We start from the raw sequence: 17,528 nt of genomic DNA, 5'->3' as shown, positions 1-17,528 counted from the left end.
CGCTTGGCCTCCCCTATCACCTTCTTACATTTCTTTTGCCACAATTTATGTTCCTTTTTATTCTCCTCATTAGGGCAAGACTTCCATTTACGGAAGGAAGCTTCCTTGCCCTTCACAGCCTCTCTAACTTGGCTGGTTAGCCATGCGGGCACCCTCCTGGATTTAGTGGAACCCTTCTTCCTTTGCGGTATACACCTCTGCTGGGCCTCTATTACTGTTGTTTTAAGCAGCCTCCATGCACTCTGGAGAGATTGGACTCTTTTTACCCTCCCTTTCAACCTCCTTCTAACCAGCCTCCTCATCTGAGGGAAGTCTGCCCGTCGGAAGTCAAGGGTTTTTGTTAGAGATTTGCCTGGTATTCTTCCCCCAACGTGCATGTCAAAACGGATCGCAGCATGATCACTGTTCCCCAATGGCTCAGTAACATTTACATCTCTAACCAGGTCCTGTGTTATTAATCCAGGGTTATTAATCCAGGGTTATTAATTAGAGATTAATACATCTCTAACCAGGTCCACAATATTAAATCCAGAGTCACCTTCCCTCTGGTGGGCTCCGTGACTAGCTGCTCTAAGGCACAGTCATTTAGCACGTCAAGAAATCCAGTCTCCTTATTGTGACCAGAACACAAATTGACCCAGTCTATATGAGGATAATTGAAGTCCCCCATGATTACAACCCTGTCCCTCCTTGTCACCTCCCTGATCTGTTTCCTCATTTCAAGGTCCCCATCCGATTTCTTTAGTCCAATGTGGACTAAAGTAGCTTCCGGGGCCCCTCCAGGATTAGTATCCCTGAAGCTTAAGCTTCATTAGTTTCATAGTAGATCCACCCCAGCTGCAGTAACATCTTTGTTCTGTTTTTCTTTTTTTAGTTTCTGTTAAGGAATGATTTAACTGCAAGCATATCACCCCACATGTATTATGTGACAGGATAGTGCCGCACACATGTCTTTTCTTCCCAACAAGAAATTGACTCTCCAGGACCGTTAGCCCTAAAGCAAATACCAAAATGATACCAAAATGATTACTGGGCTGGTGCATCTCCCTTACCAGGAAAGGCTACAGCATCTGGGGCTCTTTAGTTAGAAAAAAGGTGCCTGAGAGGGGACATGATTGAGATTGCAGGGGATAGAAAGAGTGAATAGAAGGATTTTCCCCCCTTCTCACTCAACACCAGGCTGTAACATCTGGACAGGTTTGCCAAATCAGAAGGCAGATGATCAGCTTTCTTCTCAATGGGGGCTCCGTGCCTTTGGGCCCAATTCTATCCAACTTTCTAGCACTGGTGAGCTAGTGTAGCCACAATGCAGCCCTGTGGTAAGGGAGCACCTGTTCCCAGACCTTGAGGAGGCCCCAATGACTGCCCCTCCACCACAGGACGCAGCGCCCCACTGGCACAACCGTCCCAGCACTGGAAAACTGGACAGGCTTGGGGCCCCAGTGGGGGGGCTGCTTTCGCCAGACAGACGACTGTCCGCAGAGCCCAAGCCTATGCACGTCTACTCAGAGTACGTCCCACTGTGGTCGGTGGGGCTTGCTCCCAGGAAAGCGCGGCTGGGATTGGGCTGTGAGCCCGGCGCGCGCGCCTCTCAGTCCCCGCCCGGGAGCGCCGCCTCGCCTCCTCGCACCTCAGGCGGGGCGGCAGCTGAGCGCGGGCGGGGAAGCAGCTCTGCCGACTCCTGTGCGCGCGGGCAGCTGCCGCAGAGCGCGCCGGAGAAGGGAGTTCCGAGCCCGGCAGGTGAGGGCGAGGACGGCGGGCGGACTAGGGGGGTCGCGGGCCGCTCTCCGAGGGCAGCGCAGCGCAGCGTCTCCCCTCGGCGGGGCGCCTCCCTTTTGCGGGCTGGACGGGCACCCTCGCCGCGCGCGTCATGGCGCACCAGTGGCACGGCGGCGGCGCCTGCCCGGAGCCCAGTTTCCCGCCACCTGCGGGGCAGCTGCTGCTCAGGGGTCTTGGGTCCTGCCGCGGGGCTGCGCGGCCGCCTGGGAGGGGTGCGAAGCTGGGAGCAGGAAGACTGGCAGGGGAGCAGCCGGGCGGGCGGGACCCGTCTGCAGTGGGAGCGGTTTTCTTCTCTGCTGGCTGGCTGGGTCTGGACCCACGTCCCTTGCTAGCAGCCCTGCAGTGATTTGCCAGGAGCCCTGCAGAACTCCGGCTGCAGGTCCAGGTAGGCAGATCTCGACCCCAACCCTATGCGTGTCTACTCAGAAGGAAGTCCCAGTGTGGCTGACTTCCAGGTAAGAGCGGATAGGACTCCAAACTAGCTGGTTCTGTATAGATATCTGCATCTAGTATAGATACCTGTGCAGAATCAGGTGGCATCGTTGCCCACTCAAGCCCATGGCTTCATGGAAGAGCTTGACTTAGTTTTTCTGGGGTGCGGTCCTGAAATGAAGCTGATGATGTGTGGGGCTCCTAGAGAAAAGTTGTCGGAACAGGTTTGGCCTTCAAGCTCATCTGGAAAAAATTAACGTCCAGAGGAAGCTTATTTTTCATTTTACCGGAGTTAAACTCAACAAAATAAAAACCTGACTGCTCTTCCCTCTGAAATCATCGTTGGAGAATTTTTGAAGCCAGTACTGTAGAAACACAAATTCAGATGCAGAGCAAGCCTGTGCATGCTTACCTGAAAGTAAGTCTCTCTGTACTCTATCTGATGGGGTGTACTCCCAGCTAAGTGTAGGTTGGATTGCAGTCCTAGATTTCCTTTCTTTTTTTAATGTTTCTTGTTCACCCTGCATGATTCTGATCCACGTTTACTAAGATGCAAGCCCTATGAAGGCTGCAGCATTATGCACACTCCCTGAGAGTAACTAAGGGCACAATCCTAACCAGGTCTACTCAGAAGCAAGTCCTGTTTTGTTCAGTGGGGCTTACTCTCAGGAAAGTGTGGTTAGAATTTCAGCCTAAATGTCTTTTTTCTATATTAATATCCTGGAGGTAATAAATGCTCCTGAAATGAATCTGTGGGGTTGTGATGCTGGAGACAGAGCTGTGTAAGACAGTGTTTCTCAAACTGTGGATCAGGACCCACTAGGTGGATTGTAAGCCAATTTCAGGTGGGTCCCCATTCATTTCAATATTTTTTAAATATATTAGACTTGATGGTACCATAGTAAGTGATTGCATTGGGGGAAATATTGCAGACCTGTACTTTCAACAAGCTACTATGTATATTCTTTTAACAATGATAGTCATTGAGACTTACTCCTGGGTAAGTGGGGTAGGATTGCAGCCTAGGATTGTTAAAAATTTCCTGCCTGATGATGTCACTTCTGGTCATGACATCACTTCCGGTGGGTCCTGACAGATTCTCATTCTAAAAAGTGGGTCCTGGTGCTAAATGTGTGAGAACCACTGGTGTAAGGGAAACAGTTTTACTTCGGAAGAATTGACAAAATAAGTACAAAGGATGGCAGCCCTTGGCTACAGATTACAATATTATATTTTCAGGATATCTATTCACCTTTTCCCCCTCTCATTTAAGCAAGGAATGCTGTTCCTTTTCAGGCTGGTATAGTTTTCAGTGTAATAATTTTGCACCTGCATAGATGCTGAGATGTCTGCAGTGCAGTTTAAGTCAGATATGCATTGCACATGCCCTGAGTTATCAGTTTTCAGCTTAGAGGTTCTTCCTTCAACAACCACACAGCCCCAAAAGGTGAATGTAGCCTTGACTTCTGAGATGCTGGTGACAGTCACAGAAGGCTGTTGCCTTGATGCTCTACGTGTGGGCTTCTCAGTCCAACTGATCACTGTAGGAAACAAGATGCTAGATACGATTAGTCTGATGCAGCAAGGTTCTTTATGTACTAATGGACAGATCTTCCTCTAGTCTTCTATTCACCTTACTTGCTGAATCAAGCAGGACTCTTGTTTTGCTTTACAGTCGACAATGGCACAACTGAGAAGTTGTGACTACGACTTCTGCACAATTTTTTTCAAAGCAGCCACTCATGCTGTTTCTTCAGTTGTAGAAGTTCAGAACTTTTGCATGAACCCCTTCATTTGTGCAGTCCCTATAATTCAAAGCTGAAGTCCTGCACTTCCCCATTTGAAGAAACCACACCAGGAGCAAAGTAAGGTGTCAGCAGATCCACTTTTTTGTTCACTTTTAGGAAGCAGGCTGGTGGTGGGGGGGGGGGTAAAGGGCACCCTGAATCCACTTCCCTATGACCCCCTCCCTACAATCTGCCAATGATGCAACCCACATTATCTTGTCTAATGGATGGGCCACCTCTGCTTACAGCAAGTGCAGATGTGTAGTGGAGCTGGGGTAGGAGAAACCACAACCACACCCTTCTTTGTAGGTGTGAAGTTAGGTAAGAGATGATAGGCTTGCCAAATTGCAAGCTGATTATTTCTAGGAGAGAAGTGGATAACCCTTTCTCTGCCTGCTACTTTTGCACAGTGACTTCCCTTCCCCAAATCATTTTTTCAACACTTCCAGTTCATGTCTTTATGAGGTAAATTCACTCCAATTCATATTTTGAGTCCTACAGGAGAAGAAATAGCTTGGGAGGAAGGGAGCTGCTTTGAAAAAGTGGCAGACAGGGAAAGGATTAAGCCTCCTCTCCTCATCACTCCTCCATTCCAAACTACTCTTTCCTAAAGCTTTCCTCCACTCTTTTCCTGAGCATTTTCTGTCATTTTTGTCTTGCAGGTTTGCACTTTATGCAAGTCAATCACAACAGAATGCCACAGTTACAATTTAACTTTTAAAAAATCTAGATGGGCTGTTAAATAGGGGCTTTTGCTTTTTTTTTTTCCATCATCCCATTAGCAAATATGAGTATATTTTAGACTAATGATTTTTTTCTTTAATGTTTCTGAAAATTAGCTGACTCTTCTAAAGCTACAACCTTCTGTGCAAAAAAAGAGACAATGGAAGAAGTTGTGGAGCTATCACCTGATGGAAACTCCTTGATAAAAGCAGTTTATCACAGCAGACTTCGTCTGACAAGATTGCTGTTAGAAGGTGGGGCATATATTAATGAAAGTAATGACCGTGGTGAAACTCCTTTAATGATTGCTTGCAAGACCAAGCATGTAGACCATCAGAGTGCAAGCAAAGTAAAAATGGTGAAATATCTTCTAGAAAATAAGGCAGATCCAAATATACAGGACAAAACTGGAAAGACAGCGTTGATGCATGCTTGCTTACAGAAAGCTGGTCCTGATGTGGTTTCTTTACTTCTGAAAAGTGGAGCTGACTTGAGCCTGCAGGACCATTCTGGGAACTCAGCTCTCATTTATGCAGTGAATTCAGAAGACAAGGAAACATTCAAAGTTCTTCTAGATGCATGCAAAGCAAATGGAAAAGAAGTAATCATCATTACAAAAGACAAATCTCCATCCGGAAGGAAAACAACAAAACAATATTTAAATGTACCTCCCCCTGATATTGACGAATGTCAGTCACCATGTTGTTGCACTTCTCCATCAGAGGTAGAAGTTAAAACATCTCCATCTCCACTTGTAAATGCAAAAGAAATTGAAAAGGTTGTGTTTAACTTTAAAGAGTATAATCAGCCTGGAAGAAAGGATGAGGGATCTGAGCCACAGTCTCCTTCAAGAAAAGCTCACACAGGAGTTCAAGTGCAGCACCTGTGTTCTGAACCGTGGATGAAAACTTCTTCACTCTTTGATCAGAATAAAATTTCATCTTTACCAGAAGATCTTAAGGATATAACTCCAGAGGAAGAATTGTGTCTCAAAATCAATAGTCTAGCCTTGTCTAAGAGATTTATCACAAGGCATCACAGCATTGATATAAAGGATACCCTCAATTTTTTGAAAAGCTTTGAACAAACGGCCTCAAGAAAAATGTCATATGATGAGATAAATTCTCATTCACTGCTTGGTGAGGCAAACCACAGTCGCAGTGACATTCCTGTAGATCAGAATTCCGATTCAGCCCAAATGAGTTTTGTTTCAACACTGAAAAGCATTGTTCAAAGAAGAAACCTCGGGGCAAATCACTATAGCTCAGATTCACAGTTGACAACCAGCTTAGGTCCTCCTGCAGAGGACAGCAAATCACTTCTAGGAAAGAAAAAACTTCTCTCCCCATCTCCATCATTGTCATCAAGTTCTAGAGAACTAATAGAAAACATGCCCTCCAGTTTCTTGAGCAGGAGAAACCATGCTGTTTTACAGAGGCGTGGTTCAGATCATACTGCCCTGGCAAGACCTGGTTTCCTTCCCCCTTTAAATCCTCATCCTCCAGTGCCTGATATCTACAAGATTTCTGCCATGGTTTCTTGTGGCCAAAAACCCCTTATCCCAACAGCGCCTTCTTACCCAAAAGATTTTAAAAGTAAGACTCTGTTAACAAGGAGGCAGTCATTGCAAACCGAGCAAATCAAGCAGCTGGTGAATTTTTAACAGAATACTGAGCAACAGAGGCATGTAACTTGTACATACAATCTGATTCTTTTGGAGCATGAGGGTTGGCTGTGCAAGGATCTTAGTAACAAGAGTGCAGCACTTACTGTTTCACTAACTTGCCATTGAACGTGTACTTTGAGGTTCAACTGCAAAAACATGTTTTGGTTGGTTGGTTGCGGATGGAGTGCTGAAAAATACTGCTGCCTTCATCATAGACTCCATAATAAAAACACAAAATGAGGAAACTATGAATGTGATTCCCCTTTATCTGCATTCAGTGTTCAGAGAAAACAAACCAAAATTTTCTAGTAACTCATGTTTGTAAATACGAGGCCCAGGTTTTTATAATCTGTCTACTGGTGCCTTATCTCCTGGGTGTAACTATTTTTGAATGGCTGTTACATTATTAAATTCTGCACAATGCTGTAGGAAATTGGACTAATGACAATTGCTCAGCACAGAGTTAAGTGGGTTTAATCCTGTTGATTTCAGTAGGCTTAGTCATACCTAACTCTGTATTGTATTGTGGCCAGTATCTATTAATGTAACTGTCTAATGCAATCCTATACATATTTTCTTGTGAGTAAGCCCTACTGAACACAATAGGTCTTCTGAATAGACATGCATAGTATTGTGCTGCATAGGTAACAAATATCCTAGGAGAGAATGAATAGACTAAAAAACAATTATATAGAGCAGGGGTGCCCAGGGGCCACTTGCAGCCCTCAGCAGCTCCCAATCTGGCCCACAGGGAGCCCCCAGTCTCCAATGAGCTTCTGGCCCTCCAGAGACTTGCTGGAACCCATGCTCGACTGACACAACTGCTCTCAGTGTGAGGACGACTATTCGACCTCTCACCTGAGCTTTGGGATGAGGGCTCCCTCCACTACTTGCTGTTTCATGTCTGTGATGCAGCAGTGGCAGAGAAGGAAAGGCTGGCCTTGCTTTGTGCAAGGCCTTTTATGGGCCTTGAGCTATTGCAAGTCCTTCATTCATTCATGCAAGTCCCATCTCTAATAAATTCCTTTATGTAAATTTATTCAAATTTTAAATGTAAATTAATTCTTTTTTTTTCCTGGCCCCAGGCCACAGTGTCAGAGAGATGATGTGGCCCTCCTGCCAAAATGTTTGGACACCCCTGTTACTCAAAAGGAGAATTTACAAATAGTACATAATACTGAAACATTTCATAAGAGCTCTAATCTAACTGATTACAGATAGAAGAGCAGCTTGAAATTTAGCACATTGTTCCAGTTTTACATGGTGAAAGGTTCTGTCCAATTTAGTTTTCTGCAGCTTTTGATGTTTGTCCTTCTTGATTAATAATAAAAGTTCCCTTGAAGCTGATGAAAATCAATTCGTGCAATTTTGTTAAACCAAACTGAAAAATCTCCATTTTCAGGTTTTGTTTTTGTTTTACAGAATTTAAAACAATTTTTCTCTGGCCACATTCTTGAACTGCTACAAAACCTTAATTGCAAAGGATCTGGTGGTATGTGAGAATCTTTTTTTTATGCACTTAAATAAGAATATGTTTTCTCTGGTTGAAGCCTTGGCATGAACAGTGCACATGTCGGAGCAGACAAGCAGAGTACCAGAGTAAAGGGGACATGAGAGAAGTGGGGGGGGGGGGGAGGGAGTAAATCTTTCTGTTTATCTTACTCTCCAAGAATGTATTTACTAGGCATACTGCCCATGATTCTTGTTGGTTTGAAGGCCTAGCTTATGTCACTACGTGAAGGGCACAAAAATAATGTGGTTGAGATCTTAGTGTATTGACATGGAGCATCTCCTTTTAAAATAAATAAGTGAGGGATGCTTACCCAGTGTGTAATGACAACTATCACCAACATATTAACTTGGGTAGCAAACAGCCAAAAGAGGAGGGGAAAGAAAGGTGAGCAAGAAAGCATGAATAACAGACTCTACAGAGACATTCCTTCCACATTTGATTAAGGGAACGTTGAAATTTACCAATCAAAACATTGGCTCTGGGCCTCTGGTAGTTACTATTGAAACTGAAATTAAATAATGAAGTGTTTATCAAACTGTGGGTTGGCACCCACTAGGTGGGTCGCAAGCCAATTTCAGATGGGTCCCCATCCATTTCAATATTTTATTTTTAATATATTCGACTTGATGCTACCATGGTATGTGACTGCATTTGGAGAAATGTTACAGATCTGTACTTTTAACAGGCTACTATGTATATACTTTTAACAATGATAGTCAATGGAACTTACTCCTGGGTAAGTGTGCGTAGGATAGCACACTAGGATTGTTAAAATGTTCCTGCTTTATGATGTCACGTCCGGTCATGAGATCACTTCCTCTGGGTCCTGAAAGATTCTCACTCTAAAAAGTGGGTCCTGGTGCTAAAAGTTTGAGAACCACTGAAATAAAAATATCTTATCGCCCTCTCTTTTTATCAAAATTACCAGAACCCCAATCCATATCTAGTTCTAGCTAGTGATTCTGAAAGAACATCTAGCCCAGTGTTTCTCAACCAGTGGTACTCATGCCACTCATACCTGTGGTACGCACAGAACCCCCACTGCCTGGAAGCGGTGCAATATGACAAGCAGCAGTAGGAGGCTTGGCTCGGCAGGCAAAGCTCCAGTGTACACTTTTCAAATGCTCAGAAAATCCCTCTTGTTCACCCTGAGCCTCTTACCGTAGTTTGTCGCATTGTGTCCGGGTTCCCAATCCAGAAGTAACTGGCGATGACATCATTGCCAGTTACTTCCAGTGGTACTACCAATAGGTGCACCATGTGAAGTGGTATGACGGGGCAAACACAGAACTAGCCAGTGCTTTGAGGCCAGAATGTGGATCATGATGAAGAATTTCATTCAGATGCACATATGCATCAACATTGTCTCCATATGAAGAATGCAGTTTCTCTACTGGAATCAGTCTTGCTGGAGTAGGGCAGAGTTATTATAAAAGTATCATTCAGCCCTACAGATGTTTTGCTTCGAGAAACACCTTTGTAGTTTACTTGTGTTTTATGGGAGTGGGTAATTGTCCTGATACCATCAATGGCAGCATTAACTTTTTGTGCTAGAACAGTCCCAGCAAATAAACATTTATCTAATAAATATTTCTGTACTCTCAGTGATAATTAGTGCTTTGTGGTTTCATAAAAAATGTTTGCTGATAATATCTGATCTAATCCCAACATTTTAAAAAAAGTTTTCTTTATGAAAGCCCTTAACTACTAGCTGTCCTGTGGTGTTGGAAATACTTCAGTAAAGTATGAAGTATTTATATCCAAACTCACTTATGGAAAAATCCATATAAAACAGCAACAGGCGTGTCAAAGTATCAATGGGACCACCCCCCATTTAAGTGAAACCACAGATACCAGGGAGCATTCTCTCACTCTCTGGAGGAGAGAGAAGCAGAGCTCCCCTTTCTTCTGGAGGGTGTTCTGGGCCCTGCAGAGGCCACACACATCCTCCCATGGCATCTGTGGGCCTCAAAATGATCCAGCTTTCGAGCAGGTAGGGATCATTGGGGAATTATCTTTGAGAGGTTTGGGTTTGTTTCTGTTCCCATATTTGTCTTTTTGTAACGAGCAGGGGAGAAAATTCATCATCAAACGCCTATAGGTGCCACCCCAACGGGAACCAGTTCAGAATCCTGATCATTTATAAGAATTTTCTTGATGCAGTCTGAAAGCAAAGGACCAGGTATCTACACAAACAGTCACATTTAATGTTAGAAATGTTAGGTTAAGACATTTCCACCCTTATTAAGCAATACATACACAGCAAAGGCAAAAGGAACATATAACAAGAGTTTAGTTTTGTAAATAAAGACAGAAACCCAGTTCCTGTGTATCTACTAAATGATGGGCTTGAGTTTTTAACACTACACATTCCTTCGTTCAGAGTATCTCTATAACGTGTACCACAGCTCTCATTTTTAAGCTGTATACAGTGAAATAGGAAAGCCATTTCTGAGTCATGGTGTATTATGAAATGACAAAAGCAGCTGCTTTTATTAGCTTTGAATAGGAATCCTTTGAAGCCCTAGCCATATCTGAAAATGCATTCCCTTTAAGTTAACCTGGTTATTATTCCATTGCTGCGTTAATTGTTGCTTCTTTGACATTCTTTCCTGCAGAGAGCCCATTCTCATGCCATACTTTGTGCCTGGCAGCCACAATTTTGAGTCAATCTGTCTTGACATCTAGCTGTGGGTGTCATGCTGAGGCAGTTGTGTCAGTTCTTTGCATGCTTCTGGGTTCAAGTAGCTACCTACAAATAGCCAAGTCTTAGTGAGGTGTGCACATGCCATCAGCATTCACAAGGGTACCTAAAAAGAATAGCAACTGAAACAACTGAAAGTCATCACACATGAAGTGAAACCTGTGGCTGCCAGAAACAGCCATAAGGATGGGCTTCATTATACTAACAATCTGGTGTAACTTTGCTCATCATTTGTTTAGGAACGGTCTTCCTTTGACAGCTATACTTCCATTCTCATTCCCAAAAAAGCATTCAATCTGTAAGGGGAACCAAATTCTGGCTCCCCCCCCCAATTACTTCAGTTATTAATCTAGGAAGGGACATATAATAATAATAATAACAACAGTATTTATATACCGCTTTTCAACTAAAAGTTCACAAAGCAGTTTACAGAGAAAAATCAAATAACTAAATGGCTCCCTGTCCCAAAAGGGCTCACAATCTAAAAAGATGCAAAAGAATACCAGCAGACAGCCACTAGAAAAGACACTGCTGGGGTGAGGTGGGCCAGTTACTCCCCCCCTGCTAAAAAAGGAGCACCCACGTGAAAAAGTGCCTCTTACCCAATTAGCAGGGGTTAATGGTCATTCAAAAATTTACTTCCACATGGGGAAGATGGGACAGATCTTTTAAATAAATATTGCATGTTAAGTTCAGAAATATAATTATGAACCTACGGTGCTATACCTGCTTTAAAGGGAGGGACTGTAATAGTGGCAGAGCACACACATTGTGTGCAGAAGGTGCCAGCTTTGATATCTGACATCTCTAGGTAGGTCTGGAAAAGACTGCTGTCTGAAACCCTGAAATGCTGCTGCCAGGCAGTGCATACGATACTCATATATGTTGACTCAGCATAACACAGTTTTCTATGTACTAAACCTAGAATGTAATACATTAAAAGAAGCAGGATTCTGGAAAATTAGTTTTAGAACTATTTGCATGGAAGAAATGTATAGCATCCAGCAAATGTCCACAATAGCCAGCCCCCCCAAAAAACAATTTCAGTAGTAGCCTCCTTGTCCATGCATACTGTTAGTTGTTTGTGGCACATGCCTGGTGGGAGAAGACTCAACCCTGTTATAAAGGTTTGCAAACTTTGGGCTGGTCTACTCATGTAGCTGAATGAGGTGTAATGGCACAATTGCCGGCAGCAAATCAGACTGCAAGTGGGGTGTGCCATTTTTGAATATTAAAAACTACTGTTGTCTTCTACATGCATAGTAGAAAAAATACTAAGATAGACCCTTTTCCTAATGCAATAGTTTGCCATTTGCAGGGAGGTTTGTGTATGTGTGGAGTATTTTTTCAACATGGGGAATATCCTGGCATGATATTCTCCAATCCAGTCTGAAATTGTGTAGTGCTAGCCCATTTACCACCTTACTCCCATCTTCTGCAGCATGTGTAAGCTAGGCCCTAGTCTTGTAATCTGAAGGCAAGTCTTTCCCACCACAGGACACTAGGCAAGGGGCTGCTAACAAAACCAGCTCTGGTCTAAATTATATGAATAAGTAAAATATTTAAATTAAGGGAATAACTGTATTAAAGTTCAAGAAACATTTTTTTATATTTTTCACAATCTTACTAAGCAGTTTGCACAGAAAAAACATGGTTGTTTGGAAGGTAGTTTTTATTTATCTTAAATGTACTGCAGCTTTAAAAAAAATCACATTTGTATTTTGTTCTCACTAGCTTCATATCTACATGCTGCAAATAAATGTTTTCACTGAATAATTTTTGCCTCACTTTCTTTTTCTACATTGTACAATAATCCTATTCTTAATGTTTTTCCTCAATTTAGGCTGTAATCCCATGCATGCTTTCCTGGAAGTTAGTTCCATTGAACACGGGTGTCTTTACTTCTGATTAAATATCTATAGCAGTGCTGCTCAAAGTTGCACCCGCTGTGCGCCCACAATTTGGTCCTCATCCAGACTGCATCAGAGCATTTTCCTCGATTGGAGGACAGGAACGCTCGGGGTAGTCACATTGTCTGCCCAGCGTCCCAGAAGGCTGTGTGACAGGTTGTCCGGGCAGACACAACTGCCCAGAGCATCGCTGTCCCCTGATCGAGGAGGATGTTGCGTGGCACCTGAGCAGAACCAAAAGGTCCACTCACTGGGCAGATGGAACCGTGTGAATGCCGGATCCGGCCCCCAGACCATGGTTAGCATAGCACTGATCTATAGGATTACAATGCACACCTGCCCTAGGCTCTCTCTTTAAAATTATTTTTCTTGAAAGTTGGCACCAATAACCTCCAGCATTGCGGTGCATGCTTTGATTGATGCATAGCAAATTATTTCATAAATTCAAATTGAATGTTAAATTTAAAATGACATACATGTTTCAAACTACATATATCCTTTTTTCCTAATCACTATATGTATAATAACATTTCCATGACAGATTGATGAAAACCCACCATGTATGTTGGATTTGTGCAATTCTATACAGGTTTATGTAGAATTAAACCCCACTGTGTTCAGTGGGGCTTTCTTCCTACTAAGCGTGTACAGTATTTGGATTCAAGCATCAGTCTTTAACCCCAGTGAACTATATTGTATTGGCAACCTTCAGTCTCGAAAGACTATAGTATCGCGCTCTGAAAGGTGGTTCTGGCACAGCGTCTAGTGTGGCTGAAAAGGCCAATCCAGGAGTGACAATCCCTTCCACACCGGGAGCAAGTGCAGTCTGTCCCTGGTCTGTCTCCCTGGCTATGGGCCTTCCTTCTTTGCCTCTTAGCCTCAGACTGTTGGCCAAGTGTCTCTTCAAACTGGGAAAGGCCATGCTGCACAGCCTGCCTCCAAGCAGGCCACTCAGAGGCCAGGGTTTCCCACTTGTTGAGGTCCATCCCTAAGGCCTTCAGATCCCTCTTGCAGATGTCCTTGTATCGCAGCTGTGGTCTACCTGTAGGGCGCTTTCCTTGCACGAGTTCTCCATAGAGGAGATCCTTTGGGATCCGGTCATCATCCATTCTCACAACATGACCGAGCCAACGCAGGCGTCTCTGTTTCAGCAGTGAATACATGCTAGGGATTCCAGCACGTTCCAGGATTGTGTTGTTAGGAACTTTGTCCTGCCAGGTGATGCCGAGGATGCGTTGGAGGCAGCGCATGTGGAAAGCGCTCAGTTTCCTCTCCTGTTGTGAGCGAAGAGTCCATGACTCGCTGCAGTACAGAAGTGTACTCAGGACGCAAGCTCTGTAGACCTGGATCTTGGTATGTTCCGTCAGCTTCTTGTTGGACCAGACTCTCTTTGTGAGTCTGGAAAATGTGGTAGCTGCTTTACCGATGCGCTTGTTTAGCTCGGTATCGAGAGAAAGAGTGTCGGAGATCGTTGAGCCAAGGTACACAAAGTCATGGACAACCTCCAGTTCATGCGCAGAGATTGTAATGCAGGGAGGTGAGTCCACATCCTGAACCATGACCTGTGTTTTCTTCAGGCTGATTGTCAGTCCAAAATCTTGGCAGGCCTTGCTAAAACGATCCATGAGCTGCTGGAGATCTTTGGCAGAGTGGGTAGTGACAGCTGCATCGTCGGCAAAGGGGAAGTCACGCAGACATTTCAGCTGGACTTTGGATTTTGCTCTCAGTCTGGAGAGTTGAAGAGCTTTCCGTCTGATCTCATCCGGAGATAGATGCCTTCTGTTGCAGTTCCAAAGGCCTGCTTCAGCAGGACAGCGAAGAAAATCCCAAACAAGGTTGGCGCAAGAACACAGCCCTGCTTCACTCCGCTTCGGATGTCAAAAGGGTCTGATGTGGAGCCATCGAAGACAACAGTGCCCTTCATGTCCTTGTGGAAAGATCTGATGATGCTGAGGAGCCTGGGTGGACATCCGATCTTGGGGAGAATCTTGAAGAGGCCGTCTCTGCTGACCAGGTCGAAAGCCTTTGTGAGATCTATGAAGGCTATAAAGAGTGGCTGTCGTTGTTCCCTGCATTTCTCCTGCAGTTGTCTAAGGGATAATACCATATCAGTGGTGGACCTGTTGGCTCGGAATCCACACTGCGATTCTGGATAGACGCTCTCTGCAAGTACCTGGAGCCTCTTTAGTGCAACTCGGGCAAACTGCTTTCCTACAACGCTAAGGAGAGAGATGCCGCGGTAGTTGTTGCAGTCACCCCTATCGCCTTTGTTCTTGTACAGCGTGATGTTTGCATCCCTCATGTCTTGAGGTACTCCACCTTCTCTCCAGCAGAGACAGAGGATTTCATGCAGCTCAGTGACGATGATCTCTTTGCAGCATTTTAGGACTTCAGCAGGGATGCTGTCTTTTCCAGGTGCCTTGCCAAAGGCAAGGGAGTCCAGGGCCACGTGAAGTTCTTCTAGGGTTCTAGGGTTCAGTGAACTATGTGAACAGATACAACTGCAAACACTTCAACATCATTCAAAAGTTTGTTGTTTTTTGTTAGTTTAAGTATCCCATATCTTTTTTTCTATCTAAAACTCCACACTCATAAAGATGGATAACTGCCATCTTAAGTGGAAAGACATGAAGCATAGGTAGTTACAGAGAACAAACTTGGGTTGGAAATTGCCAGTCAATGGTGACATTGCAAACATGACTCATAATAAGACTAGCTAAGCTATCTGGAGAAGATCAGGAAGCGACTGAAGAAGGGGGGAATGATTTCAGTTTGGATTGTGTTTGATATGGATTTCCTCCATATAGATTGTGCTACCCAGTTTCCATATGTCCTGCAAGCATGTGCTACCAGCACATTGGAGTGTAATGCATGAACACCACTTGGCTATTAAGTCTTTTAAGTTCCATTCAAGATCCAAAATTAAAACTTCTTGTGCAATGGCCTTCATGGGTATGATGATGCTGCGGTAAGATTTATGGCTACATATCTAAGGCTATAATGCATGTGGAAATCCTGATCTCCTTGCATTTCTCCTCAAAGCCAAACTGTGCATCACAGCAAATTGGAAATTCACCTATGATGCATTATGGCATCATCAAGCATCCAGAAAAAGCATCATGACATAGTTGTGATGAAAGGATGAAAGAGAAAGGGTCTTCAGCCTTGCACAGACCCTTTACAGGGAATATAGCTCCACCTGTGCACATTCAAACTCTTCATGTTTGCCTGGCCTGCCATTTTCTCTAGTACGCCTTAACCATTCTTGACTCTTCATGTTGCTTTTTAAAGCAATATTTCACGGAACAGACCTTTCATTATGCTCTGCCTACCTAACTTTCAGCTAATGAACTAGATTGTAGCTCTGCTATGAACATAAGAACAGCCGCACTGGATCAGGCCATAGCCCCATCTAGTCCAGCTTCCTGTATCTCACAGCGGCCCACCAAATGCCCCAGGGAGCACACCTGATAATAAGAGACCTGCATCCTGGTGCCCTCCCTTGCATCTGACATAGCCATTTCTAAAATCAGGAGGTTGCACATACACATCATGGCTTGTAAACCGTAATTGATTTTTTCTCCAGATTTTTTGTCCAATCCCCTTTTAAAGGCACCCAGGTCAGATGCCGTCACCACATCCTGTGGCAAGGAGTTCCACAGACCAAGCACACGCTGAGTAAAGAAATATTTTCTTTTGTCTGTCCTAACTCTCCCAACACTCAATTTTAGTGGATGTCCCCTGGTTCTGGTGTTATGTGAAAGTGTAAAGAACATCTCTCTATCCACTTTATCCTTCCCCTGCATAATTTTGTATGTCTCAATCATGTCCCCCCTCAGGCATCTCTTTTCTAGGCTGAAGAGGCCCAAACGCCGCTTCAGGAAGGTGCCCCAGCCCAGGAATCATCTTAGTTGCTCTCTTTTGCACCTTTTCCATTTCCACTATAGCCTTTTTGAAATGTGGCAACCAGAACTGGACACAATACTCCAGGTGTGGCCTTACCATAGATTTGTACAATGGCATTATAATATTAGCTGTTTTGTTCTCAATACCTTTTCCAATACCAATATGGAGGCTATATTCTGCAAATACTTATGATACACTTTCATTAACACTCTTATTTGTCAGTATATTGAAAGCCTTAATATGCTATAGTGGTTGTTTTGAAAAGCTGACAAATTTGTTAACACCCAAATATTCCAGATTCAACTTACTCAAATAATTTGTATAATTCTGCTTGAAACATAAACAATGTGACATTCTTTCAATTTGTTTACAGAAGCAACTAACTGTCAAGGTAAGAGAAATTGTATCAAATACATGCAGGTAATTTCAATAGCAGCTTTATTATGGCAAGAAAATATACATGCAATATCCAATCATTTTAGAACCATTCATTTGCTTTATGTATTTTGCCATACCCACTGGGTATGGCAGGGCCTGTGACAACGTACTGGGCAGAATTATAAAAATAGTCTGCCTAGCAGTAGTGATTCCATGGCAGAGCAGCTTAATCAGTTTTTTGGCCGGTTTGAGGAGATAGCAGCTACCAACATTCCAGCTGCAGCCACTGATGGTCAGTCACTTGTCCTGCAGCCTGATGATGCGAGATGGGTTTTACAGAATATTAACGTCCGGAAAGCAGCTGGCCCAGATGGAATTCTGGGATGGGTCCTTAAAGACTGCGCTGCAGAGCTGACTGAAGTTTTTACAAATATCTCTGTCAATTTATCTCTGCCACAGTGCTCTGTCCCTACTTGCTTGAAGACAGCTATTATAGCACCAGTTCCTCAGCAGACAGTAGTTGCTTCTCTTAATTATTATCGACCTGTGGCTCTAACTTCTAAACTTCTAATTATGAAGTGTTTTGAGAGGCTGGTGTTGAAACATATTAAGTCTGGTCTTCCACCCACCTTGGATCCTTGTCAATTTGCATACAGGAGTAACAGGTCGACTGATGATGCCATATCTATTGTTTTATATACAGTCCTGTGTCATTTGGAACAACGGGGTA

The 17,528-nt window shown here is 43.8% G+C and overlaps 1 protein-coding gene across 1 annotated transcript; it reads left to right on the top strand.

Annotated features, from left to right (window-relative positions):
• The first annotated feature begins 1,726 nt into the window (after positions 1-1,726).
• On the top strand, positions 1,727-6,384 carry ANKRD34B (ankyrin repeat domain 34B). The gene is made up of 2 exons (XM_066617456.1): positions 1,727-1,740; positions 4,838-6,384. The coding sequence occupies exon 2, from the start codon at positions 4,882-4,884 to the stop codon at positions 6,382-6,384; it is 1,503 nt and encodes a 500-aa protein (XP_066473553.1). The 5' UTR covers positions 1,727-1,740; positions 4,838-4,881.
• The last annotated feature ends 11,144 nt before the right edge of the window (positions 6,385-17,528 follow it).

This window comes from Tiliqua scincoides, chromosome 2 (genome assembly GCF_035046505.1).
Source record: "Tiliqua scincoides isolate rTilSci1 chromosome 2, rTilSci1.hap2, whole genome shotgun sequence".
Taxonomy (NCBI): domain Eukaryota; kingdom Metazoa; phylum Chordata; class Lepidosauria; order Squamata; family Scincidae; genus Tiliqua; species Tiliqua scincoides.
Note: the sequence above shows the minus strand (reverse complement) of the source record. Positions and strands in the feature narration are given on the sequence as shown.